The 27922-nt window shown below is 38.7% G+C and overlaps 1 protein-coding gene across 2 annotated transcripts; it reads left to right on the top strand.

The window, feature by feature from the left end:
- Nucleotides 1-72: 72 nt before the first annotated feature.
- Nucleotides 73-27644, top strand: mcrs1 (microspherule protein 1). 2 transcript variants are annotated; one of them, XM_059955901.1, is made up of 15 exons: nt 73-216; nt 4083-4222; nt 6865-7015; nt 9898-10036; nt 11796-11939; nt 13964-14073; nt 15676-15784; nt 16465-16603; nt 17144-17219; nt 19938-19966; nt 21202-21294; nt 23261-23343; nt 24553-24640; nt 25430-25557; nt 26126-27644. In XM_059955901.1, the coding sequence occupies exons 2-15, from the start codon at nt 4159-4161 to the stop codon at nt 26210-26212; spliced, it is 1440 nt and encodes a 479-aa protein (XP_059811884.1). In that variant the 5' UTR covers nt 73-216; nt 4083-4158; the 3' UTR covers nt 26213-27644. The 2 variants fall into 2 exon arrangements, with proteins under 2 accessions (XP_059811884.1, XP_059811885.1); XM_059955902.1 differs by lacking the exons at nt 73-216; nt 6865-7015.
- Nucleotides 27645-27922: the final 278 nt, after the last annotated feature.

Below are 27922 nucleotides of genomic sequence, written 5' to 3'. Positions count from 1 at the left end.
AGCGACGAATATTTTAACATTAGAAATTTCGAAATAATATAAACCAGTTTCCTTGTAATTATGTGAAAACAAACGACAAAAAAAAATTAAAATTCTGAGGCCGCCTCTGTGACCCGGAAGTGTTCGTGGACTATGGCAGCGGTTAACTGGGGTTTATGTGCATCCGCGGAAGGTTGTATTGAATAGACACGTTGATTTAAAGCCTTTATTGTGCAGGTAAGTTTTATTTTTAAAGTTAAGCACGTATAAGCTTGATGTATAGTGTCCGTGCTTTATTTTACGCTCATGGCGTAAACATTGTTAAACCTTTCGGGGCTGATAACTGGTTTAAATACTGCCTCATGCGACACGGATTGGGTGGGTTGGGCTGTCTGGTGTGGTGTCTTCGGTGTTGACAAGTTGTCTAGGATGGTATCGCAGGCTGATTTAATGTACGTGTTTTTTAAGCTTTTTCTTAAATCCCCAATTGGGTTTCTTCTGCCATGATACTGATTAAAGTCATTTATAGTTCAAAAGTTCACAGTAAATTTATTATCAAAGTACTTGTATGTCACTGTGTACAATCCTGAGATTCATTTTCTTGCGAGCATTCACAGTAAATACAAGAAATACAATAGAATCAATGGGGAAAAAAACTCCCAATCAGAGAAACAACCAATGTTCAAATAGAAAAAGAAAAAAAAAACACAAGTAATATCACTAGGTATTTCTATATCAGTGGAAATGCTGTAACTTCACTACTGCATACAAAATGCATCCATTAATTTATCAAAGTCTGTAATTAAGTTCTCCAGCTCAGCTGTTTTTCCTCAAATCTGAGGATTTAACCTTACTGCATTTAGTTAAGATTTTGATTTAGCAGACCAGTCTTTTTCTAATAAGTTTCTGGTAGTTCTACATCACTCAAGCTCCCTTGACCAAAGTTGTAAGAATATTCTCAGTGACCACTGCAGAATATTATTTTATGTCCTCTGGAGCTTCTGTGATGGTCAGCAAACCATTCTTTTCCAAACACTTATGTTCATTAACTGTCCTCTCTTGATTCTACTGTTTTGCATCTGATCAGGCCCAAATTCTCTGTGGCAACGGCTTCTCTTTCAGCCCTCAATAAGACATTTTTTGGTCTCTTCCATATCTAGTTATCTTCATGTATAATGACCATGACTAGGTGTAGTTCTTCATCATCATTCTTGACGACAACACTAACTTCAGATCATCAGGCTGCTTGTTAAACGTGAATGAACTGCAATTTCTTTGAGCTAAACATTCAGAAAACTGGAACCACACTCTTTGGTCACTGATATCCTGGAGTAGCTCTTGAACCTACCACCTTTTGCCTATATCCACCACATTTGGTGGTTATTGAGCAGAGATAGGGTGAGTGCAGGTGGATTTCTCTTCATGAGTATGAAAGGTGGCATGACTCATGCCTTGTTTAGAATAGATATAATGTACTTTTAAAAACACTTTATTCATTGTTTGATAACCTGCACTATTATAGAACCTGCAAAAGGACATTTCATTTTCCTGACACAAGTTTTCACATGACTTTCAAGTATTGCATTCCCTAAGCAAATATGTACTTGAATAAAATTGTTAAACTGACACTCAAGATGTGAACTTTAATTTTTGTTTTATGTGGATATCCATTGTGGTAAATGAAATTGTCCTTTTGTACAAAATTACATAGGTTGAAAGATCTGGTTGCAAAATTAATAGGTCTGTGCCAATATTTATGCTCTACACAAGCCATCCTTTTTGTTAGCTGACTGCATCAGACTTGGCCAGTGGCATTTGTATGGGGACAAGAGGCAGATGGGGAAAAACAAGTACTCCCCTTAAGTTTTCTTGTGTTCAAAAGCTAGAGTCTTTCCCATTGTGAAAAAAACAATTTATGGAAAAATCTCAAGCAAATTGGTCTGACTGTAATAAAAGACTACTGGTGAACCAACATTATAATTTAAGAAATAATTTATAGTTTCAGGTTGGAGTGCTTTATTGCCTGTTAAACTGATAAGAGCATTTGGGATTGACAAATATGTGTGTGAGAATAAATTGAGATTAAGACTGCAATTGTGCAAAAGTAATTTTACCAAGGGGTAAATAATTTTCTTAAGGTCACTTGGTGGTGCAGTGAGATCAGCGCGGGCTTGAGAATGGAAGTTCCCGAGTTCGATCCAGTGACTGTTCCCAAGTGCGCTCTCCATTTGTGCCAGGTTGATGTCAAGCTCACAACTCGACCTTGTAAAAAACGCTGCCACCTCCAGTTTAAATTTCCACGTGGAATATTGTGGAGGATCAAATACCCAAACCCTAACCCAGCAACATGTCGTGGATTGAAAACGTGCAGTATGACTTCTGTCAGGTTAAAGTTTAGAGTTCTGAATGCATTCAGGCTGGGACACACAGGGTTATGTCCAGCATGTGGTGCAGTATAATTCTGTAAAATCTGTTCACCTGAATTGTTGTACCTCTTTGATTTTGAGTTGTTTTCTTTTAATGTTAAAATGGGGATTCCTAGTCTCTGTATCTTTAAATTAAAATTAGATACTCAATTTGAAATTTCTTTTTTTCTGCTGAGGATTTTGGAGCCCAAGAACAGGTGCACAGAGTTCCTTGCTAGACTTCAATACAAGTCACTGCTAACAGTTTTACTTGACTTTGCTGCTAGGGACTGCAGTATAAAATACAGTAAGGGGGTGGGGGAAAGACTTGCATTTATGTGGTGCTATTTTCAATCCTGATATTTTTCAAATTGTCTGTAAAGCATTTAAATTCTTTTGAAGTGTGGTACAATTGCAGTGTAGAAAACAAAGCAGCTAACTTATGGATAGCAAGCTCCCACGGACTGCAATGCTAAGGAAACAAGACCGTCTTATTTCTCTATCCAGGACCCTCATAATTTTATGTGGTTCAATTAAGTGCCAACTCCCTTCCAAAGGAAACAGCTATAACTTATCCAAATCTTCCATACAGCTCAAATTTTCCACTTCTGGAATTCCTTGTACTTCCTCTGCTCTCTCTCCAGTGACATTGCATCTTTTCTGGAATATTGTGAACAGAACTGTACACAGTCAAACTAGTATTGTGCAAAGTTCTATTTTAACCTCCCTGCTCTTGTATTCTGTACCATGGCAAATTTAAAAAGAGCATCCAGTATAACTTGTAAAAAAGGACAAATATTGACAGGAACACCCAGAATAATTTACTTATGAAAGCTGATGGGAGTGTTGTTCTTACATATCATTTGACGATTAACATACTTTTTAGCAGTATTGAAAACCCTCATTAATGCAACGGAGTCTCAGCATAGAATTTTCTGTAAAGCACAAAACTGCAAGCACAACTTTCTAATTCATATGTCAGTGCCACAGCTATCATGCATATAATTGAAGTAAGATGGAAACAGCTGGAAATACTTAGCAGTTTGGAGAGCATTTCTGGGGGAAAAAAAAGACATTTCAGGCCAGTGACCCTTCTTCATAGCAGAATGAGATCATGAAGGCCACCTGTATAATTCCAGTTATTTTGGTTAATTGGCTGAGGGATTCCATTCATGTGGACAACCTAGAGAAGATGGGGTGTTTTCTGTGGAACATTGAAGACTAAGGGGGGATTTGATGGAGTTTTAAAATCACGAAATACATGTATAGTATCTCAGGAGAAATTGTTCTCATTAGCTAAAGAATCAAGAACTATAGAGAAAGTTACTGGAAGAATAAGCTTCACACTATGACATAAGCAAAATCCTTTCATGCAGCAAGTGATTAGAATCAGGAATGTACTACCAGGTGTAGTAGTGGAGGAGTTCAATTGTCATGTGTAAAAGGAAGGTGAATGTACTTGAAAGGAAAGTGTTTGTAGGGCTGTGGGGAGAAGATCACTGGATTGCTTTTGCAATTGACCCTGCATGGACTTGATGGGCCAAGTGATATCCTGTGTTGTTACCATTCTTGAGATTCTGTTTGTAAATATCTCCAGGACAAAGTTTGACAAGCCTCCAAAGTGGAAAGGAAAGCAAAGGAATCTGAACTTGATTGAATCATTGATTTTAAGTTTTGTTTTTGAATCTTATTTTGCAGATCCATATTCTCTTGGTCAATGAGACACACAGAAAGCTTCCAACTGTGACTCAAGTCTATCGGGCTGCCACGGATCATGAGTAATTCCTCCTCTGCTAGTCAAAGTAGTTGTCTTCTGGAGGGAAGAAGTTTAGATAAAGGTATTGTATGCTGTAGTGCTTCAAGGGTGGGTGCTTTATTAGCATTCAGAAAGACTGATAAAGCTCGGATGTCTGATCTATGACCCATCTTCAACCCCAAATCATAGTATTTAAGTCATTTCATTGCATTGCTAATGTGATGTATTAGAATTTTATTCTCTTGGAACTTTCGAAAGAGAATTTTGGCACTCATGTCTTATTGGTAAAAATCTTGAAACAGAACACTGATAACTGTTAATAATTTCAAATTTTTGGGAGCATAGATTTAATTCTGTTCACAATCCCCAAGTCTTCATGAGCATTGAAGTGGTTCATGGAAACTTAAGTTTGGAAACTACTATTTTGTCCATTTGCTACTTCAATTTAATTTAATGTTGTGAGTTATTTGGTTCCAGTATATAGAATCATTGAAAGAGGCTTTTGTATCTGTGCCGGTTCCTTGAAAGAGCTACTAATTAGTCCTGTTCCCTGGTTCCTTGACCATAATCCTACAAGTTCTTACACTTTGAACATTCAGTTTTCTTTTGTATGTAACTATTGAATCTAGTTTTACCACCCTTTCAAGCAGTATGTTCCAGATCACAACTTGCTGTGTAAAAAAAAAAAAAAAAAAAATTTCCACATCTCACTTCTGGTTCTTTCACTAATTGCCTTAAATCTGTGCTTCTGCCACTGGAAAGTTGTTTTACTTGATTACAGCTATTCATTCCTATCAAATCTCTTAAACTTTTCTGTTTGAAGGAAAACAACATTAGTCTCTGCATCCCTGTAGTCCCTCATCCCTGGTATCATTTAAATAAATCTTTTCTGCTTTCTTTCTGGGCCCTTGAAATTTAAATCTCTTCTCCCATTCCCCAAGTCCATAGTAATTGCATGTCTGATGATGGGTAGATGAGGGTTGCAAGATGTGATAAATGAAGTGATCAAGTGACAATCTAACCTTACAGAAAAACTCTTGATTTTTGTGTTGATTTAGACCAACAAATGGGTTGCATAATGAATTCCTCCTCTACTAAGTTAGCTGAGCATTGGTGGTTGAGGTAGTTGTCCTCCACATTTCTTGAATTAGGGAAGAAAGTCAAAAGCCAGGTTCCTACTGTTGCTTGCAATCCACTAATTCTCTGCTGGGAAGTCCCCAAGTTCACAGGAGATCTGGGATGAGTGGGTTATTTTGTGTGTAGAATGGAAGTTTGAGAACAACTATTGATCTCATCTAAAGATAAAATTCTGATGGGGTTTGATGGAGTAAATGATGAGAAGCTGTTTCTTCAGGCTAGAATCATAGTGTCAGGATGAGACATTGACTATTTTGCACTGAGGTGAGAAACTTACTGAACCAATGGTTGTGAATCTGTGGAGTTTTCTGCTCTGGAGGGGTGTGAACCTTCATCATTTACTATATTCAAGGGTGAGTTTGACAGATTTTTTTTATGCTAAAAGAGTCAAGAGTGGGAAAGTGGACAGAGATGTAGCATCAGCTATGGTCCTATTCAATAGTAAGAAGATTGTGTGTCTGAATGGTCTATTCCTATTTCTTATGTAATAACCTACTACCGACTCTTTGGCTGTTATGAAATATGACCTTTCTAGTGATGATGATGATGGCTGCTGATGCTTTCAGCAACAATGAGAAATTGGGGAAGAAGACCTGGACAACTCGTTCTAACTACGGGACATATATGTATCTATAGCTACCACTCCAATAGTATATTAAGTTTTCTTATGTGAGGAATGAGTTAATTAAGAATTGTAACCATTTTTGATTGACCCTTAAATGGAGGAGTTAATTGGAATGGTATGGCGAACAAATAGGAAAAACAGTCTTTTGTAAAATTAAATAATGTTTTTGAGCTTGTGGCAGATGATATTAACTTCCTACTGTGTGCTTTCCATGTGATATTACTTGGAAATTCCTATTACTCAGGGAAGATTTTCTTCTGTTGTAGGTGTGCTTTTAATTAAAATGAAAGATTGTCATGCATTTCAGAAAGACATACTTCTAGATTTAATGCAAATTTTATTTATTGAAATTTCTAATGAGCCATTACTAGAGTCCATTCTGGTCCCTCTCCTCCCAAAAGAAACCAAGTCCACTAGCAGGCTCTGTGCTACAGTTGGTGATGTCACACTGAGTGGCAGAAGAGTTGCTATAGTTGTGGCCCTTAGCTAGAGAAAGGAAAGCTGGTTGGGATTGTTGTGCAGTAACCCCTGTTTGCTGCCGATGGTGAAGAATGCTTTCTGGCTTGATTACAATTCTTTCAGTTCCATTCTTCCCATGGTAAGTGGTGAACTCTGTGTGAGCCTTAACGAAAAGCCACTGAGGGCAAAGTAGCAATGGGCATATGGTGCCCATTGAACTATATGGCAACAGTGGTCAGCTTTCAGGAGATGGGATGGTGGGAGCTAGTGGGCTGGCAGTTTGGCAAAAGTCACTCCAGATAACAGCTTGAATAAAATAAGCGTAAATCAATGGTGTGTACTTTAGAATGATACAGAAATTGTGTAGCCTCACCACATTGTACTGAGTATTTAAACCTTTTGGAATCTTGTTGCCTGGCTGTATATTGGATCATGTGGATGGTAAAGCTGGTCGGTTTTTTTAAATGAAATAATAAGCAACACTTTCTCTTTCCTTTTTGAAGCTGAGCAACAGTGTACACTGGGTACTATTGGGACAAGGCTTATGTCGACAGGGCCTGTGGGGAGATCTGATGGGGACCAGTCCCCCTCGGCACAGAAACGTACAGCTACTCAAGCCTTCAGCCTACTTCCCAAACGCAGGAGCTCATCCAGGTAACGCAGGGGTGGAAATGCTCTGCCTCTTCAGCTAACCCACGAGCTCTTTACACTTTTATTTATATTGCAGTGCCACTTCTACTTGAAACGGTTCTACAATATGTGTTGCCACCCTTGCCCTGCTCCCCCACTAATTCTCACCTGATGATCTGCATTCTGTTTACGCTATGGGGTGGAGTTCTGAGTACTGGCGCTGCCAAGGAAATGACAGGATTGTGCTCGTACACTCATTTTCAGGTTGTCAGAGAAGTTTGGCAACAAGAGCTCACACTGGCAGCAGTGGCCGTTTTAATTTTGCTGTATGTTGGACAATGCCTCCCAGAGGTAGGGAGTTGAAGCCACCTCGGGAGATGGCAGTTTGTACAGTACAGGTTTCCCCCATTATCTGAAGGTAGAGCGTTCCTACGAAACCTTTCATAAGCTGAAATGTCGTAAAGCGAAGAAGCAATTACCATTAATTTTTATGGGAAAAATTTTTGAGCGTTCCCAGACCCAAAAAATAACCTACCAGATCAAACCAAATAACACATAAAACCTAAAATAACACGAACATATAGTAAAAGCAGGAATTATATGATAAATATACAGCCTATATAAAGTAGGAATGTTGTATGTACAGTGTGGTTTCACTTATCAAACTCGGGAAGACAGTGAACCAAAATCGATTTGGAGAAAAAAAAATCAACACGTACACACATACACGACTGCCTGCACAAGGCTTCACGGTCATGGTAGTCTTTCTCAGGGTAAACACACGTATGAGACGGGTGTCTTTTTTTTGTAAAAGCGAAAAGTCTCTTTGGTTAGCAAAAACAGGTACTAATGTAGGTCTTTCGTAACAGTGAGCTGTCGTAAAGCGAACGTTCGAAAGACGGGGGCCACCTGTACCTCACTTACTCTACAGAAATGCCTACGACAGACCTTTTTGCATTTAATCTAGGATCCATAATGAAACAGTGAATCTCTATGGATACAAGATGATAATGAGATTGACCAGGTTCACTTGAACTGTGCTGAATGTAAAATGTGAAGTTTATTGGTGGATTTAATAAGTCAGTTTTTGAAGAGCCTTAAACTTCCAGAAGATTTGTTTAGTACTCAGTTTGACAGTGTGTTGCTAGATGTTTTTCCCTTTCCCTCCCATGTATTTTCATGCACATTTAACTGAGTGGATGGAGTTTTGGCAATTTGATAGGATTATCTGAATTTATATTTTATTTCCCCCTCTCGCCGGGCTTCTCTTATTGGGTGACCTACCATCAGGTCTCTTTTCATTGACGGTGATGAGGTTTTCAGGCTGCTTGTGGGACTGGGGTGGTTGTGGTAAGGAAAGAAGGGAGAATCCCTTCCTCTGCAGTTTTTCTCTTGCTGGTGCTAATTCAGTCCTCAATAGCTTAAACCTTGTAGATCCCACATCAGGCTATTTTGGCTGCATCACTACTTAGAAGTGCTATTTTAAAGTTCACAGCTTTGTAATGTTTAATGATTTCAGCACTCATTCAATCAACCACACACAAAAACTGAGCAAGTACAGATGTTGTGCATTAAAACCCAAGTCTTGGCATTCACAGAATTGTTGTGCGCAGTGAGGAAAGCAGTATTAATAAATGTCCAAGCTTTATGGCTTATTTTAGTCGAAAATAGAGGCCTTTTCATACTTTTGGAGGAAAAAAATATTGTTCACTATTATTTTCTCCTCTTTCATCCACATCTGCCCTGCCTGAGCATGCTTATTTCATCTTTCAAATGGTTCAGTGGTGGTTAGTAGTCCTCTGTACCTTGAGTAACCGTTCCTCAAGGGTAATACTGCACAGTAAGTTGGACTGCTTGATCATAAGGTAATCACAGTAAAGCCAAGCCATGTTCTCACTCCTTGTTCACAAGGTTGTAGAGTAGTAATCTGGAATGGATGCACTTCTCTTTAATATCCTGATATCCATTCCAGTAGCATGGGCCCAATGTAGAATTTTTAGAACATCTCTGAGTAAGCTCAATTATTCCAGTAGAAACCACTTTGAACCTGAGTTTTTTAATGCTACACAGAACAGCATCTGGATGAGTATAGCTCCTGCAAGGACTCGACACAAAGCTCATGATCTCTGTACAAATAGGTTTGCAATCTAATTTTTCATGATAAATCCACAAGTGTGAAAAAGGAAATTCTCTGCTGGGTTGTGTGTAGGGATTGAATGCTGATGATTAGCTTAAGTGTAAATTTATGAGCCTGTGGTATTTTTATATGAAGTAAATATGTGACGTGATATGCAAACTAAACTATTGGTAGCTGGGTATATATTTCAGCTTTAAAGTTTGCATGAGAAATTACATCTTGACTAGATCTCCACTCTAAGGTAAGGGATGTTTCTGCTGGGGATTAAGTATGCTTTTGTCATTTGTCTAGTATCAGCATCAAGATGTTAAAGGAGTAACAGCTTACTCAGGAAATTGTCCTCTTTCACCCCCAAAGCCAAATTTAAAAGGCCACCCTTATCACTGTGAACATTCTTTCTTATTGTTCCTTATTAACAATGAACTAAGAGCAGCTTTATGCTGCAGATTCATACTTCAGGAATTGGCATGAGGTAACTTCAAATCCACTTTGCAGTTGACAAAGAGAAGGTTTCACACCTTCAGTTTGGGCCGCATTCACCTGTTTTTGGGTTGAAGCAAAGTGCTTTGCCAATGCATTATTGATTTCCCCATGCTGAGATATGGGAGTAATTTCTTCTCTTAATTGCTCAGATTTCAATCTTTGAATTGGCAGAAATTCTGTTAACTGGAGCAATTAGGCCAGCCTTCCTATTCCAACAGTGACTCTTTGTTTTGTCACTTTCGTTCACACCACCAATGGAAGACTCTTGCATTGTTCCCTTTTTCAGATCCATAAAGCGCAAGAAATTTGATGATGAGCTAGTTGAAAGCAGCCTGGCTAAATCTTCCACTCGGGCAAAAGGCCCAACAGGGATGGAACCTGCACGATACTCCAGCAGTGAACCACCACCCAATGAAAAGAAAAAAGTATGTATTAAACATAAACACAAAAAAGTACAAAATGCTGGAAACACACTGCAGGTCTGTTGAAATATGGAAACATAAAAAATGAAAGTTCAACTTCTAATCATAAACTTCTTGTTGGGCTTGCTTATTTATGATGGCTCTGGCATGCATTTCTGCTTTCACTGGTTTTTGGTTCTTATTTCAGACATTCATCTCATGTTTGTTATGCTTTTTTAAAAACCTTAGTTCAATAGAAGCTGCTGTTGGGAAAATATTTTCTAACTTGAGTGAGTGCTTATTCACAATGGGTTAAGTATAGTAACACAAAGTTTTGCTTTCCATTAAGAATTTCTGTAGAGCTGCTTTATCCCCTATGCATTGACAATATCCTGAAAAGTGCTGATTCTACATTGGTTACCCGGCAGTGGAGTTGGAGAGTACAAAGGTGCAAAAGGATTTGAAACTGTCACCAATGTCTGAACTTCACATCATTTTGATCCTTCAGTCATGCTATAGCCTCACTCAATTCTCAAGCTGTGCATTGCAGGTCCAGACCTTGTCTCCTAGAGTTCGCTACTTGTATAAGTAGTTAAGTGTTAGCTATTGAATTAAAGGAAGCTGTCACTGAAATTAATGCTGGATTCTCAAACAGTGAAATAATGCAGTAGCTTCCTCCTTGTGATTGCAAAATCCAGGTATGTTAGGATTGTCATGTAGCACAGAAATGGCCCCTTTGGCCTACCCAGTCTGTACTGCCGTCAGTGACCCATTCACACTAATTCTCTGATAATCCCATTTTATTCTCCCCTCATTCCCATTAACTCACAAAATTCTACAACTCACCTGCACATGAGAAGTAATTTATAGTGGTTAATTAATCACCAACCAGAACATCTTTGGGATGGGAGGAAACCAGAGCACTTGGGAAACTCATGTCATCACATTGAGAATGTGTATTTGTAGTTGGTAACAACAGTTCCTTCAGCACGTGAAAGACAAAAGTTGCTTAATATATAGTTCTACTCATTTACCAGAATCAATGTTACAGCATGGGAGGGATAAAAGAGGATTAAGATTTAGGTAGTATCACTGAGCCGGCTATTGCCTTTTAATAAGTTGTAAGTAGATGTATAACTAGCCTGTTCTTATGCTGTTAAGTTATGTACTTATGCATAATCATTTATTCAGAAGTCATGCTGACAAAGTGACCTTTGTGCAGGGCAAAACACTTCACTGTTTTTTAATCTGTTGTTTGGGTAGTTAAACTCATTGGTAGGGTGTTCTTTTAAAAGTCTAATGTTCCAGTTGTAATTCTATCACTTTTCCAGATGCTCTGGACATTTTTTTTTCTCTTTTATTTCATACTTCTATCTCATTGACACGCAAACAAAATTCTAGAAATCTGTTTTTAATAAAAAAAAAGAAGAAATGCTGGAAGTACTCAGTAGGTCAGATTTTGTTAATAATTTGGGTCAATGACCTTCCATCATGAAGGTTAGTTGTCCTGAAACATCAATTGTTCCATTAACATTAGATGGTATCTAACCTGCTGAGCATTTTCTGTTTTTATTTTTTCTAACTGAGATTTCTTCAACTATAATGTATGTGTTTTTTGCCCAGTGGTAATCTAATATGGTTTGTATGTATTGAACCAGATTGTTTGAGTACTGGTTTAGTTGGAGAAATATCCCACTTGGGCATGTGGAATATATCCATCAAGGGAATGGTGGATTGCCTTTAATACAGCATTTAATACCGTTCTGTATATTTTTTTAAATAGTTATCAAAATCCACCACAGTGCCATTAGCTCCCAGCAGTATTGTCAAACGGCTAAAGAAAAGTAAGCAGCCCCTTCAGGTCACGAAAGATCTTGGACGATGGAAGCCAACAGATGACTTGTTGTTAATAAATGCTGTTTTGCAGGTAAAATAGCAGAGATGGGGACAAATTCTAGTTTCCAACCTTCTTTGTTTTAGAACAATACATGATGTATGTGCAAACCACAATGTGAATTTTACTAATCCCTTCTGGCTGCATGTGATTTATATCTCTCCATTCTCTGCCTGTTCATATGCCTCTTATCTCTCTGCATGTTGCATCACAACAAACACTGTGTCAGAATTGTGTCCAAACTAAAAGTTTTGCATAGAGACATAAGAGACTACTGATTTTGGAATCTGGAACAAGGTGCTGGTGAATGGAAATGGACAGTTAACATTTTGAGTTGAGATGAGGGTCTCCATCAAAAGTTCAACTGTACGTTTCTCTCCATAGATACTGCCTGACCCACTGAGTTTCTTCAGCAAATGGTTTGTGGATTTCATTGATTAAATGCTGTTGAAGCTCCCTATTCTTGTCACCAGGTGGTGCCACAGTGTTGCTTTCTGTTTTATAGAAACATAGAAAACCTACAGCACAATACAGGCCCTTCAGCCCACAAAGTTGTGCCGAACATGTCCCTACCTTAGAAATTACTAGGTTTACCCATAGCCCTCTATTTTTCTAAGCTCCATGTACCTATCCAGGAGTCTCTTAAAAGACCCTATCATATCCACCTCCACCACTGTTCCTGGCAGCCCATTCCACGCACTCACCACTCTGAGTAAAAAACTTATCCCTGACATCTCCTCTGTACCTACTCCCCAGCACCTTAAACCTGTGTCCTCTTGTGGCAACCATTTCAGCCCTGTGGAAAAGCCTCTGACTATCCACACGATCAATACCTCTCATCATCTTCTACACCTCTATCAGGTCACCTCTCATCATTGCTCCAAGGAGAAAAAGCTGAGGTGATAGTGAACTGAGAAGAAGGGGGAATGGGAAGTTGTAGATATAGGGAGACATTTATGTTTATGTATGTATGTTTTGTTATGCTGTTAAATTATACTAACTGTAGTTTCATGAACTCTGCCTAGGAACACCGTGGCAGCATTGTTGCCCCAAGGACTGCAGTGGTTCAAGGTGGTGGCTCGTCACTACCTCCTAGAAAACAATTAGGGATAGGCAATAAATACTGGCTGCCAGCAACACCTTCCCTGAGGTTATTTAAAAAAACTAACAAAAGTGCACAATTGGCCAGATAGCAGAATTTCCTTTCCTAAGTACAATGGTGATCCCGATGAGCTTTAATAATGATCAGACTTTTCACAGTGTACCTCATTGAGAGATCAGCTTTCATTCGAGATTATTCACCATTCCCATTTCTCAACTACGTAGATGGGATGTGAATTGTTTTCTCTGGAGGTTTAGTCCCACCATTCCCTTAGTGGACATACACTCAGTGGCCACTTTATTAAATACCTCCTGTACCTAACATAGTGGCCACTGAGTGTATGTTCATGGTCTTCTGCTGCTGCAGCCTGTCCACTTCAAGGTTTAATGTGTTGTGTGTTCAGAGATGCTCTTCTTGCACACCACTGTTGTAATGCCTGGTTATTTAAGCTACTGTTGCCTTCTTGTCAGCTTGAACCAGTCTGGTCATTTTCCTGTGACCTCTCATTAACAAGGTGTTTTTGCCCATAGAACTGCCACTCACTGGATGTTTTTTTTCCTGCACCATTCTCTGCAAACTCTAGAGACTGTTGTATGTGAAAACCCCGGGAGATCAGCAGTTTCTGAGATACTCAAACCACCCCATCTGGCACCAACTGTCATTCCACGGTCAAAGTCACTTAGATCACATCTCTTTCCCATTCTGATGTTTGGTCTGAACAACAACTAAAACTCTTAGCCGGCTTGCTTTTGAAATTGCATGCTTTTATGCACTGAGCTGCTGCCACATGATTGGCTGATTAGATATTAACGTTAATGAGCAGGCGTATCTAATAAAGTGGCTGCTGAGTGTACAAATAATGTTAACCACCTGTCCAGTGGTATCAACACATTAACTTTTATAGTTAATATTATTGCCCTCCTTGAGGGTCTGATGTTTAATTTTTGACTTGTAGACTAATGACTTGACTGCCGTGCACCTTGGTGTGAAGTTCAGCTGTCACTTCACATTACGGGAGATTCAGGAGCGGTGGTACGCGCTGCTGTATGATCCTGTAATATCGAAGTAAGTGAAATTACTCCAAATATGTTGAGCAGTGAAGCTTGGGATTTTCTTGGTTTTAATTTTTGCTTCCAGAGTTTCTTCTGGGTTTTGTTTGTATTAGAAAAATTGAGCATATACAGTTGTTATAAAATCTTTCATCAAGAGAAGCAACACTTTCTGTCTTAGTAAATCACAGCTAAATTGGTCATCATAATGCACACACACGTTCAGAAATCCTGTGCTTTAAGATTTACCATTGTCCACCAGATCATCGTTATAATACTACCGACTAGCATATCTAATAAATAAGCAGGGTTTGTCAATAGTTTATGTGCTTTCTTAAAGTGAAGATAAATGTTGATGAGCAGAACAATCAGAATATTTGAACAATAAAAGAAACAAGAAAAGTAGTGGAATGCATTCTTAAAATTATGGTTAGAATCCTTCAGGTTTAACCGTTTACATGTTTAAAAGTACCTAAAGCCATATTTGGGGAAAAATTTATTGGTGAAAGAAAGTAAACTCAGCTATATGTCTGTCTTATTAGAGTAAATGTTGAGCCTTGACAAAAAATATATAATTTATTTATAAGTGACATATAGCTGAGTTTGCTTTCTTTCACCAAAACGTGAGGTGCTGGGTGTCTACCTCAGAACAAGGCTCACCATTCTCTGCTTTAAACTCAGAAAGTCAACTCATTGAGCATGAGAATGAATTTTTCCTCAATGAAATGCCAATTCATTCTGAAGTTGTGGGAGTCTGTTGAGGTGGACTTGAACAGGTTCCTGTACCACCTTCCTGATGGTAGTAATGCAGCTTTTTTTTTCCAATCCTGTGTATTGGAGCCTTCAAACATGTTTACCCTATCAATTGCTCTGGCCTTAAATTCAGATTTAGAGATGAGAGACTAGTACTTGAACCACTATTATCTCATTTAAAGTTTGACTGTTCTTATTTTTCTGCCCTCTTAAGTCCAAGTGTTTTCTTCCTTCTCTTTCCTTCTCTCTTGGTGCCAAACAATTTTTATGATAAAGCAGGTTGCTGACATGTATTTAGCTTCCAGTTAATACTGGTGGAAAGTTTTAGTGAGTTGGCAAGAATGTGTAAAAGAAATTAAAAAGGGAAGATCTTGAACCCAAATCCAGACACCAGCTCTGTGATATATTAGTCTCCTTATTCACCTCATTATAACTTGCATTTAAATTATATATGCTTCCGGTATAATTGTAATTTAAGGTAATTATGCTTGTGAAAGGCAATGAATAATTGTTATCTGCATATATTGGAGCAAATAGTGAATCAAGCAATAATTTTTAGTTATATTTACTGTACCACAAGTTATTATTTCATTACAGGTGTGCAGTCAGTTTTGCATTTTTCTTGAAATTTCTATTTTTTTTAATGTGAAGACAACGAAAGATCACTATACTATAAGTATTTGTAATGTGGATAGGAGAGATATCAAGGTTGTTTTATGATTGTAGGCTTTAGATATGTATAATTGCTTGAGTTTTGCTCCATGTCTTCTAGATTTCACAAACTACCTCTTTAACCCTCCTGCTGTATCGTTTGACTTTGTAATTGAAAGATCATAGAAACCTATTTGTCTTAATGTTCTTTCAGACTGGCTTGTCAGGCAATGAGGCAGCTTCATCCTGAAGCAATTGCAGCAATTCAGGCCAAAGCTCTCTACAGCAAGGCAGAGGAGCAACAATTGGCGAAAATTGGATCGGTAATCCTTGCAAGATTTTCCAGAAGTCTGATTTACTTAGCTTTTTCAACTGAGGGTGGGCGGGGGGCAGGAGAGGAAAATAATAGCACAAGTCCAAGGGTGAAGTGGATATTGTGTACAACAAATTCACGCAATAAAGAGCCACAATCACATGAAGCAGTTCTGGTTCCATTCCAGTTCTGCTGAATTAGTTATGTACAATAATTACAGTTGTGAGACACTGTATGATGCTATACCATAACAATGAAGTTTTCTTAATTACTCTACAGTTATAGCTGTAGGATGTACCTGGGAGTGAGTATTGAATCAGTGCTTAATTTATAATGTGTTCTTTGATGCTGATGATGTGGGATAGCATGATATTTCATCCCTCATGTGAAGAAGAGTGCTTAAGATGATCCTTGGGAGAATTGCAAGTATGGTTCTATTGAGCAATATTTTATCTCTAGAAGGCTGGGGGCAAAGAAAGATGTATTTTTTTTCTTCTTTTTCTGCTTTGTATTTTCTTATTAAATTCAAATGAAAGTTGTAATAAAACATTTAAACAAATCCTAACCATTTAAATAGACGAATTGGCTTCTATATCATGCATGTTCCTTTAGATGGTGAATGTCTATTAGGACAAAGCTTCTGATATTGTAATATTATTTACCTTTCCTTTATTTCTGTTTGGCCCACAGACCAGTCAACCTACACTGGATACTTTTCAGGAGTTGCTAAACAGACACCCAAATGTTTTCTATCAGTCACGAACTGCAAAATCCTTGCAAGTTCACTGGCAGCTGATGAAACAGTACTACCTCTTAGAAGATCAAACAGGTAAAAACATGTTGGCAATGTGGATGTTGAGTGGGAATAGCCATTAATCTGTAGCTTTCTGTGTACCCTTAAATGTTGAACTGTGCAGAGGATACAAATTGTTAAGGGTTGCATTTAGGCTAGATCAGTGGAACTGAACCAGGTCCACCAACTCACCTAATTGCCCTAGCTGTCACTAACAGAATCAGGCTTGGCTCTGATCAGTGTAGACGCTGAATTGGGGTCGCCAGTACTCTGATCTAAAGGAGATATAGATGTTGTTCCCTTCTTAATCTACAGGCATGTTATTTTTGGCTACTATAGCCTTATGCTCTGAAATATTTGCCTAAACCTTGTTACCCGTTTCTCTTGCTTAAAGCCTATGATCACACCTTTGCCAATTCTTCTGTCTTCCTTAATATCTAGTTTGCATTTCCAAAGTAATTCTAGACATTACAATTCATTAACTGCATTAAGTAAATGTAACTTCATGCTGCTGCTGTTTATTGTACAGTTGGACGACTTTATTGCTCTCTTGACTGATCTTTACTATTTCTCTAGTCCAACCATTACCTAAAGGAGATCAGGTTCTGAATTTCTCTGATGCTGAAGATATGATAGATGACAGCAAGCTCAAGTAAGGGTTTGAATGTTTGTGTGAATATTGTATCTATTTCTCTAGTACTAAATTTTTTTTACTAAATATTCCCCTTTGCTTTTTGGAGAAATGAAGTATAACTGTTGGTGAAGTGTTAGCCTTGCACTTGTAGGACCTAATTTTGAACCCAGCACAATCTGATAAAATAAAGTTATAATTTGGTTGTGTGATGGTCAGTGTTTCATTGTGGCTGATACTGGAAATCTGATGGTCAGTGTTTAATTGTGGCTGATACTGGAAATCTGAAACTGTTGAATTTAGTGTTAAGTTCCAAGTGCTGTAGGATGCTGCATTGAAGATGAGATATAAATCCTTAAACCTATGTTGGAACAGTGTAAGCTCGAGGAGCAGCACCTCGTCTTCCAACTTGACACACAGCCTTCAAGGCTCAATGAAATATATATATAATTATTTATTTAGCAATACAGCGCGGAGTAGGCCATTTTGGCTCTTCGAGCCACTCTGCCTCGGCAACCCTGACTAACCCTAACCTAGGCATGAGACAATTTGCAATGACCGATTAACCTACTTGAGTATGTCTTTGGACCATGGGAGGAAACCGGAGCACCCAGGGAAAACCCATGCATCCGCAGGGCGGACGCACAGAGATTCCTTAGAGTCTGCACTGGAATTGAACTCTGAACTCTGGCACCCCAAATTGTAATAGTGTTGTGCTAACCGCTATGTTACTGTGGCACGTAATGATGAGCTCAACAACTTCAGAAGTCCCACTTTGTAAGTGGCTGGCATGGTTTAAAGTGGGACTGCATGTGTTGAGGCAGGCTGGCTGTTGTGCAATTGGAGCTGACCTTGGCAATGTACAATGATGGAACTTCACAGGAGGGAACGACACACCAATACTGTATTGGTGGAGAGGAGCAGTGTCTGGTGACTTTCAATAGCTTTAGATGTATGGTCAAGATCAGTAAATGCACCTTCAAAACCTCCCAATAACCTTAGTCCCTGGTCAATGCAGCACAGCTAATCAGCCACCTGGCAATAATAACTATCAACCAGTTCTTATACCTATTGATGTGAGGGGTGTGACTCACACATTCAGCATTTCTCTGTTCTCTCACCCACAATCTCAATAGTTCACACATAATTTAGGGGAATGGGCAAAGAAGTGGCAAATGAAATACAATGTTGGAAAGTGTATGGTCATGCACTTTGGTGGAAGAAATAAACGGGCAGACTTAGTTAGATGGGGAGAGAATTCAAAATGCAGAGATGCAAAGGGACTTGGGAGTCCTTGTGCAGGATACGCTAAAGGTTAACCTCCAGGTTGAGTCGGTGGTGAAGAAGGCAAATCCAATGTTGGCATTCATTTCTAGAGGTATAGACGATAAGAGCAGGGATGTGATGTTGAGGCTCTATAAGGCACTCGTGAGACCACACAGAGTATTGTGTGCAGTTTTGGGCTCCTTGTTTTAGAAAGAATATACTGACATTGGACAGGGTTCAGAGAAGATTCACGAGAATGATTCCAGGAATGAAAGAGTTACCGTATGAGGAACGTCTGGCAGCTCTTGGGCTGTATTCCCTGGAGTTCAGGAGAATGAGGTGGGATCTCATAGAAACATTCTGAATGTTAAAAGGCCTGAACAGATTAGATATGGCAAAGTTATTTTCCATAGTAGGGCAAGAGGGCACGACTTCAGGATTGAAGGACGTCCTTTCAGAACTGAGATACGGAGAAGTTACTTTATTCAGAGGGTGGTAAATCTGGAATTTGCCATGAGCAGCTGTGGAGGCCAAGCCATTGGGTGTATTTAAGGCAGAGATAGGTTCTTGATTAGCCAGGGCATCAAAGGGTATGGGGAGAAGGCAGGGGAGTGAGGATGACTAGATGAATTGGATCAGCCCGTGATTGAATGGCGGAGCAGACTTGATGGGCCAAATGGCGTACTTATGCTCCTATATCTTCTGCTCTTATGGTCTTATTCTCACACTAATGGATACAGCCTGACCTTCTGAATATTTGCAGCATACTCTGTTTTTATTTCATTGTGGCATGTTTTCTCTGAGATTAGGATGTGAGATGGTAAGGAGATTTGTTGAACACCGTTGGCACCTAGCAATCTGTGGGTTGCAAGCTTTACTCAACATCTCTGGGGGGAGGAAAACAGATTGTATGTTTCAGGTCAATGACCTTTTATCAAAACAGATGCATAACCTGGTTTCTTATGACCTGGTGGTGAACGTGAACAAAAGACCAACTAAAGTCCACATTGGACAAATATTGTAAAATGTTGTATCTTTAAGCTGGATGAATTAAATTGCATCAGATTATTTTTTGTAATGTCTTGTTTTTTTAACCACTCTATGATTTTGATTTGGGTCTTGGGTAACATTAGCGAGGTAACTTAATATGAGCTAGAGCAAACCAGGTACTGCAGCTGCTGCCTTTGAATAACTGAAGGAAAAATCCACCAGGGTGCTTTTTCCTGAATGTTGTGTGGTGATCTTTGTTGTACACGACTCATTGCACAAGGCATTGCTGAATGACTGGTAATCCTCTGCCACTAGATTGTGAAGGAGGTCATTGTCTTCATTGTCTTGCATTTGGATGTGACACCAATGCATGTGACACATGTGACTAGGATGGGTAGGCAAAATACATAAATCTGCTTGTGAAATGTGCTTTTGGTCCAATAGAATGTTGAATGATGTTTTTTTCTCTCTCTCCTTTCCTAGGGAAGCAAGAGATGATGTCCTGGAACATGGTTAGTTGCCACTCCTCAATTTGTGGTGACAGAATATTTGCTAACTTAAACCAAATATAGAAACTTGGGACTTTTTTTCTTGTTAGCTCATCCACTCTTAAGTTCCATTATTTGAAATAGCGTGCAAGTAATTTGTATTGTCCTGTGCACTTTATCATGGGGATATTCACATTCTGATTATGCTATGCATGCAGGTTATGTGAAACTGTGACTGTCTTGGCTGATAGATAAGTTTAACTGGAGAGTACAGTTGATCTCTAGCAGTAGGTATTTGGCTTTTATGGGAACAATGTACAGTATAACTCACTGCAATAGTATTTTACAGTGAGTATATTTTTATATCTTTGTTAATAAAGGTGCCCAAAATACACTTAATTAACTTAATTTTGGAACATCTGAACTCCATCTTTTAAATCAGTATTTGATTTTTGGGCAGGGAAGCAAATGTCTTGCTCTGTGGGGTACTGGTGCAGAGGAGGATGAGGTGCACTGCACTGGAAGAAAACTAGGAAATCTTCCAAATTCTGCTGGGATGAAGGGGCTGAATCATAATCAGGTTTACTATCATTGATATATGTTGTGAAATGTATTGTTTTGCACGACATAAAACATAAGTCACAAAATAAATAAGTGCAAAAGACAAATAATAAGGTAGTTCAGAAATCTGAATGGCAGAGAGGAAGAAGTTGTTCTTAAAACATTGGGTGTGTGTCTTCAGACTCCTGTACCTCCTCCCTGATGGTAGTAATGAGAAGAAGGCATGTCCAGGGTGGTGACGGTCTTCTTGAGGTGTTGCATTTTGAAGGTGTTCTGAATGGTGGTGAGGGTTGTGCCCGTGATGGAGCTGGCCGAGTCTACAACCCTCTGTAGTCTTGTGCGATCCTGTGCATTTGAGCCTCCATACCAGGCAGTGATGCAACCAGTCAGAATGTTCTCCATGATGCATCTGTAGAAATTTATAAGTCTTTGGTGACACCCCAAATCTCTTCAAACTCCTGGTGGTCATTTGTTACTTTGGTCAGTTTTATACTAAGATTGATGCATAATGTGGTCAAGATTTTCTACACATGAAATGTCAACTGACACTTGTTTTAAGTGATAATCCAATATCATCATTCTGTCCCCCCCCCCATTGTGCACAAAATAAAATCAGCAAATTTGTGTTCTGCCTGAAGACCGATGTTACAGTTTGTCACCATGCCCTTTTTAAAATTTTGTTTGTGTTTTTACTGCAGAACTCACCCTAGCAGACCGACGCCAGAAACGAGAGATTCGACAGCTAGAACAAGAGCTTCCAAAGTGGCAGGTTCTAGTAGACAGCGTCACAGGTAAGGGAACAGGCAATGATTAAGCAGTACCTTCAAAGTTACCCTTCTTTAAGTTCAGAACCTTTGTTTCTGAATTAACTATGTCACTCTCCATCTTAATGAAGAATTCCACCATATTATGGTCACTCTTACCCAAGGGGCCTCGCATGACAAGATTGCTAACTAACCCTTCCTCATTGCTCAATACCCAATCTAGAATGGCCTGCCGTCTAGTTGGTTCCTCGACATGTTGGTTCAGAAAACCATCCCGCATACGTTCCAAGAAATGCTCTTCCTTAGCACCCTTACCAATTTGGTTCACCCAATCTATATGTAGATTGAAGTCACCAATTATAACTACTGTTCCTTTATTGCACACATTTCTAATTTCCTGTTTAATGCCATCCTCAAACTCACTACTACTGTTAGGTGGCCTGTACACAACTCCCACCAGCGTTTTCTGCCCCTTAGTGTTATGCAGCTCTACCCATATCGATTCCATATCCTCCAGGCTAATGTCCTTCCTTTCTATTGCGTTAGTCTCCTCTCTAACCAGCAATGCTACCCCACCTCCTTTTCTTTCCTGTCTATCCCTCCTGAATATTGAATATCCCTGGATGTTGAGCTCCCATCCTTGGTCACCCTGGAGCCATGTCTCTGTGATCCCAACTACGTCATATTCATTAATAACTATCTGCACATTCAATTCATTCACCTTGTTACTCCTGCACTACCTGCCTACTGCTATGCTGTCTAGTGGCCACCCCTTCCATTTTTGCCTGTGTAGCCTTTACCTGAGGTGTGGCCAACTCACTGAACGTGCTATTCAGGACTTCCTCAGCATCGCAGATGCTCCAGTATGAATCCAATCGCAGCTCCAGACCACCAATACGTACCCACAATTCCTCCTGCCCAGTGACTGACTGATTAGAATTGTATAAATGTTGCTGTGTAGAAAGTTGGTGGTGGTCACTGCCTTGACTTCTTAACTTTGGGATTGGTGTGCTACCACTGAGATTTGTTGAATCAGTGCTAAAGCAGCAGCTGTATTGCAGCATATAATAACTCTGTTAATTCACTTTGGATGGTTATAGAAATGCTCTTCCAATCTTGCCCATGAGCATCTGTGGTGGTCATCCCAACTCCCCAATGTCCTGCTTCCTTCTCATTGGTCACCATTAGTCACCTCAAAAGTCAGATTTATGTATTTTGCTTATAGTTTAATAACATTGTAACTGTGATTATACAATGTGTAGCCCTAACCAACTATTATATAAAAGCTTCAATTTGCATATATTTCAAAATATTGTACAAGAAAAAAGTAATACAATTATAACTGCTGAAATTTCTAAGACTTTAATATGTTTTTAAAGTTAAAATTTTTAAGTTCCAGGATTTAGACGGGACTGACAGAAAACAGTTTTTTTTGAAGAAGTATTCTCAATAAATAGAGAGTAGCTGAAAATGGTAATTCTTTCTGTGCGTTTCCAGATCCAGTTTATAGTTGAAATAAGCTGGAGCTTTAAAAGGGCTTGCAAGTCCCAAAATCCTCCTGCTGACTGAATGGAATTCACCTCTTTGAATTTGACTTGTCTGCACAATCATCAGATTTCTTGGTTGAGTAACTGTTGGGAAAAGTAGTCTGGTTTTTATCAGTCTTAGAATGACAAATTGAAATGTATCTTTCAAAATAATCTTCAGTAATTCTAATTAGTGTGGGTTATAAGACAATTTTATGATAAAATATCAGTCTTTCATACTTGATGTTTGCTTTTGGATAATAAAAAATCAATGCCCCATTTCTTGTTTGCAAATAATGATGATTAAAAATAATTGATTCTTTCTCAAAATAAGATTCTTACATTTTTCACTTAGGCTGTTTTTTTTTTGTTAGGGATATTAAGAGATTTTGCAATGTGTTTCATAAAGGTGATGGTCACCACTAAGATGACCTAATTTACAAGATGTTCTGATTTGGTTTCTTAAGGTATCAGCTCTCCTGATTTTGATAACCAGACACTGGCTGTTTTACGAGGAAGAATGGTCCGATACCTGATGAGGTCCCGAGAGGTATGACAGTGCTTTCTTTGAAACTTAGATTTAGGATATTTGGAATTGGGGTACTATTTGTCATGTGTACTGAGGTACAGTGAAAAGCTCGTCTTGTTCATACAGATTGATTCATTACACAGTGCATTGAGGTAGTACAAGGTAAAACAATAACATAATGCAAACAGAGAAAGTGCAGTGCAGGTAGGCAATAAGATGCAAAGGTCATAACAAGGTAGATTATGATGTCAAGAGTCCATTTTATTGTACTAGGGAACCATTCAACAGTCTTATAATGGCGGGGTAAAACGGTGGTATGTGCTTTCAGACTTTTATATCCTCTTCCTGATGGGAGAGGGGAGAAGGGGATTGCCCAGGTGGGTGGGGTCTTTGATTATGTGGCTGCTTTACTGAAGCAGTGCCAAGTATAGACATACTCCATGGAAAGGAGGTTGATTTGCATGATGTGCAGAGCTGTGTCCACAACTGTGCAGTTTCTTGTGGTCACATGCAGAGCAGTTGCCATATCAAGCTGTAATGCATCCAGACGGAATGCTTTCTGTGGTTGATATGGCCATGCCAAATTTCTTTAGCCTCCTAGAGTTAGTAGAGATGTTGGTGAGCTTTCTTGGCAGTGGGGTCTATGTGGTTAGACTAGGGCAGGCTATTGGTGATGTCCACTCCTAGGAACTTATAGTTTTCAACCGTCTCAACCTCAGTTCCAATTATGCAGTGGCCAGCAGGTCATTCAGAGGCCCATGGAAGTAGGTTTAAGGAGGCACAACTTTTTGTTAGGTTTTCCATCAGAACTGTATATCCACGTCTCCAATGAAGATTTTGAAATTTATGTCAATGGATAACAGATGTGAAATTTTTAAGCAAATAGTAACAGAAAGGTTTGTATGTCCACAAAGCCTTTAATAAAATAGGAATGCATGTAGACTTTATGGTCACTTTTTGAGCAATAGGATTGAAGTTTGGATATTGTGCTGAAATCTGAGCCTGCAATCTGGTTGCTAAATCAGTACTAATCCTGAATTGTGAGCATGAACATAAAGAAATCTACAGAGGAGAAGATCACGTGCTGAAACTTTGTTAAAAGGTAACTTCTCTTGAAGCTGGTGGTTTCAAAATGGACCATGTTCAAATGTATACATATGACATGGCAAAATTACTTCACATCCTACCTCCACCTTAATAAAAACATCTCCGTTCTCTTCCTCAAACTAGATCACATTGGGTAGAGCCACAAAAGATAACCAGATTGATGTGGACCTTTCTCTAGAAGGACCAGCATGGAAAATTTCCAGAAGACAAGGTAAGAAGTTCATTTTTAATTTGTTCCTTCCTGTCTTGAGGTTACTGGGCAACCATGGGAATTTGGGCAGTGGATGTGTATGTTACAAACACTTACAATATGTATGACCAGGCAGTCAGCTCTTGGTCAGAATTACCTGCCTGCTCCATTCTTCTTAACTCTGCTCATCAACTGGGAATAAGAAACAAAATGGCCAAAGACTACAAATCAGTTGCTTGTATTTTATACTGATTAACATGATTGTCAGGCAGCAGAATAATTCCTACCTTGCCTGATGGTCACACAGTTGAACTCCTCCAGCTCTGGAATGTCTGATACTGTGCACTTGATCGTAACAGGAAGAGCAATGTGGGTTTATAGAATCCTAGAACTAACAAAAGTTCATTCAATTCACTGTGTTTCCTTATTGGAGGAGGAGTCCCCTTCCATGTCCTGTTTGCTTTTGCTTGTCCTTGTTTTCCAATTGATTTTTCCTTCTTTGAAACACAATAGAATCCTGTGTGGAGAGAAAATGTGACTATTACTGGACATTTGAGATTTTAACCTACCCTTCTTTAGATAAGATGGAAGAGTTACTGTTCTTCTATTATTGTACAGTTATCTGGATTTTGCAGGATAAGCTGTCCCAAGGAAGTGCTTGAATCAGAAAAAGAAGCGACTGTATAAAGCCAACTGTTAGAGAGCAAACTGTATTTACAGGGAACTTCAAATTAGTACTGGAATGGTTTCCTGTTGTCTGTCCATTTGAGATGCAATTGCTTTTGAAAGGAATTAAATTTGTCTTAAAAGGTATAATAAAGCTGAAGAACAATGGTGATTTCTTCATTGCCAATGAAGGCCGACGTCCCATCTACATTGATGGTAGGCCAGTGCTGAGTGGAAATAAGTGGAAGCTGAACAACAATTCTGTCGTTGAAGTAAGTGTAATGTCAAAGATGAATTGAATCACGCACTTGTCAATCTTCATGTTATGAAGATTACATTACACAAATTTTGTATTTTTAAGAAAGGACATTCTGTAATTTCACTGAGCACACTGGCCACAAGTATATTTGAGCCAACATAAAGTGAAGCATTTGAAGACAAGAAAGTAGTCAGTGGATATGGAATAATCCAGAAGATATAGTTTGCTTGAAGGTTTCAAAAGATTTGATGAAGTGAGATTAGTGTGGAATGTTGAGCCTTTTGGAACAGCAGAACTGTTTGGAGCTTAATCAAAGACGAGGTGTTGGTAAGCTATGCTATCTTGGAGTGGGGATAGGTTTCTAGTGTCTGTTGCTGTTTAGGATATGAAATGGTATAGAATCAAGTGTAGTAGATCAGTTTACTTGTACATGAATCTATAACAGGTAATGGTTATAAAGGGGATAGGTTATCTTTAGAGATAAATTGAGCAATTGTGTTGATGGGGATGGATTAACATTTTTTAGCTAAAATGATGACAAGAAAGATGCATGAAATTAAGATTTTTTTCTTCTTTTGTAGATTGCTGGTCTTCGTTTTGTGTTTTTAATTAACCAGGATCTGATTGCACTGATCAGGGCTGAAGCTGCTAAGATGAACCAGCAGTGAGGAGGAGTTTCTTGTCTCTGAGTAAACAGTGGCTAAAAAAAATGATGAATGAACTCGTCACTGACTAGGATTTGTAAACTCTCTTATTTAGACTGTTTCATTTAATTTTACTAGGATTAACAACTCTAGACCAGAGCTGCGTGCAATTGCTGATGTACATTTTCATTGAACACCCAATGGAAGATACTGTTTCACCTTGTATTTGTTCAGCAGGAATTAATAGTGGAACATTGAGGGAAGAGGAAGGATAGCATGAGGCTTCTTTATAATTGTAGATGGCGCACCTGGAAGATGACTCCAGCTACAGTCTTTGTTTTCCTAGAAATCTATACCTGTTTTAATTTTCTTCCTGACCATCATTCAATAGAATTAAACTGTGGAATACTAATGTGTAATCTGAGCACATGCTCATGCTTCAGTTTCCCACAGTTGTTCTATTTTCACCTTTTAAAGACAAAAGGTTGTGGAAAACCACTTTTTTTAAAAAAAAAAAGCTTTTCTGTTTTTGACAGCCCTTTTCATTTTAAAATGAGTGATGGAATAAATGTCAATCTGTTAAAACCCGTGGCAATAATGGTGGTGGTTTCTTCTGGCAATACTACTTACACCATTCCCAAATAAAACTAAAAACTTTTTGTCTGAAGTCTGATTCATATTGGTGCTTTTATCAACAGCAAGGTGGGATTTCATGGATTGCTGGAGACAATTTAAGCAGTAGAAATTAGTTTGCCCTTGAAGAGTCAGACTCAGGGTGACATGCTGATAACAAGACGGAAAAGATATGTGGGTTGGTTGGTTGGTTAATTGGCGACTGTAAATTATCCTAAGCAGGACAATTGAGGGAGTTGATGGACAGATGGGAGAGAACAGGTTATTGGGAAATAAATGGAATGAGATTGATGGGAAATTGCTTTGAGCTTTCATTGGCTCAATTGGCCAAATCGCCACCTTCTCTGTCAGAAGCAAATATCAACACAATATTTGAAAATTTGGGGGAAATTTGCTGGTGACTCTGGGTCACTTGACTGAGCATGACTGTGTTGGATTTTTTTTTTAAAGGTTTCCTGATCTGAGCAGTAAGATTAAAGTATGGGCAAGTGTATGTATATTTGATTATAATTAAAAATGTAAACTTTAACAAAACAGTTGTATGTAAAAGCATTACTAATGTTTTTGTAATATTTTAACCACTGGAATAAACACAGTTGTTTTCAATTTTCATTACATTCCTGGGATATGTTGGGCAATAAAGCTTTTAATTTCAGTCACTGTTCAATGTATGTTAGAAAATATGCTTTTGATTGTTTCTGATAGTATCATAATCTTCAGTTTGTCACTTGTAAACCAAGAGTAGACTGGTTAAGAGAAAGGTTAATTTCAAAATAAAGATGTGTTGGTATTAAAGTCGAAAATAAATTGTCTTGCAGTTTTGTTTTCCAAAGTTTGATTCTTGATTAAATTTATTTAGCAATACAGCGCGGAGTAAGCCCTTTGAGCAGTGCCACTTTGGAGACCTCATGACTCCAATTAACCCAAAGCTAATCACAGGACAATTTACAATGACCAATTAATTGGTACGTCTTTGGACTGTGGAAGAAGCCGGAGCACCTGAAGAAAACCCACACATTCCACAGGGAGGATGTATAGACTCCTTACAGCGGATGCTGGGATTGAAGTCCAACACCCCAAGCTGTAATAGTATAGTGCTAA

The sequence above is a fragment of the Hypanus sabinus genome, chromosome X1, assembly GCF_030144855.1.
Source record: "Hypanus sabinus isolate sHypSab1 chromosome X1, sHypSab1.hap1, whole genome shotgun sequence".
Classification (NCBI taxonomy): Eukaryota; Metazoa; Chordata; class Chondrichthyes; order Myliobatiformes; family Dasyatidae; genus Hypanus; species Hypanus sabinus.
Note: the sequence above shows the minus strand (reverse complement) of the source record. Positions and strands in the feature narration are given on the sequence as shown.

Coding starts and splice junctions, on each gene's coding strand:
- mcrs1 (XM_059955901.1), top strand. CDS start 4,159: ATGAGTAATTCCTCCTCTGCTAGTCAAAGTAGTTGTCTTCTGGAGGGA. Junction 11,940..13,963: donor TAATAAATGCTGTTTTGCAG/GTAAAATAGCAG, acceptor TTTGACTTGTAG/ACTAATGACTTGACTGCCGT. Junction 23,344..24,552: donor ACCTGATGAGGTCCCGAGAG/GTATGACAGTGC, acceptor TCCTCAAACTAG/ATCACATTGGGTAGAGCCAC.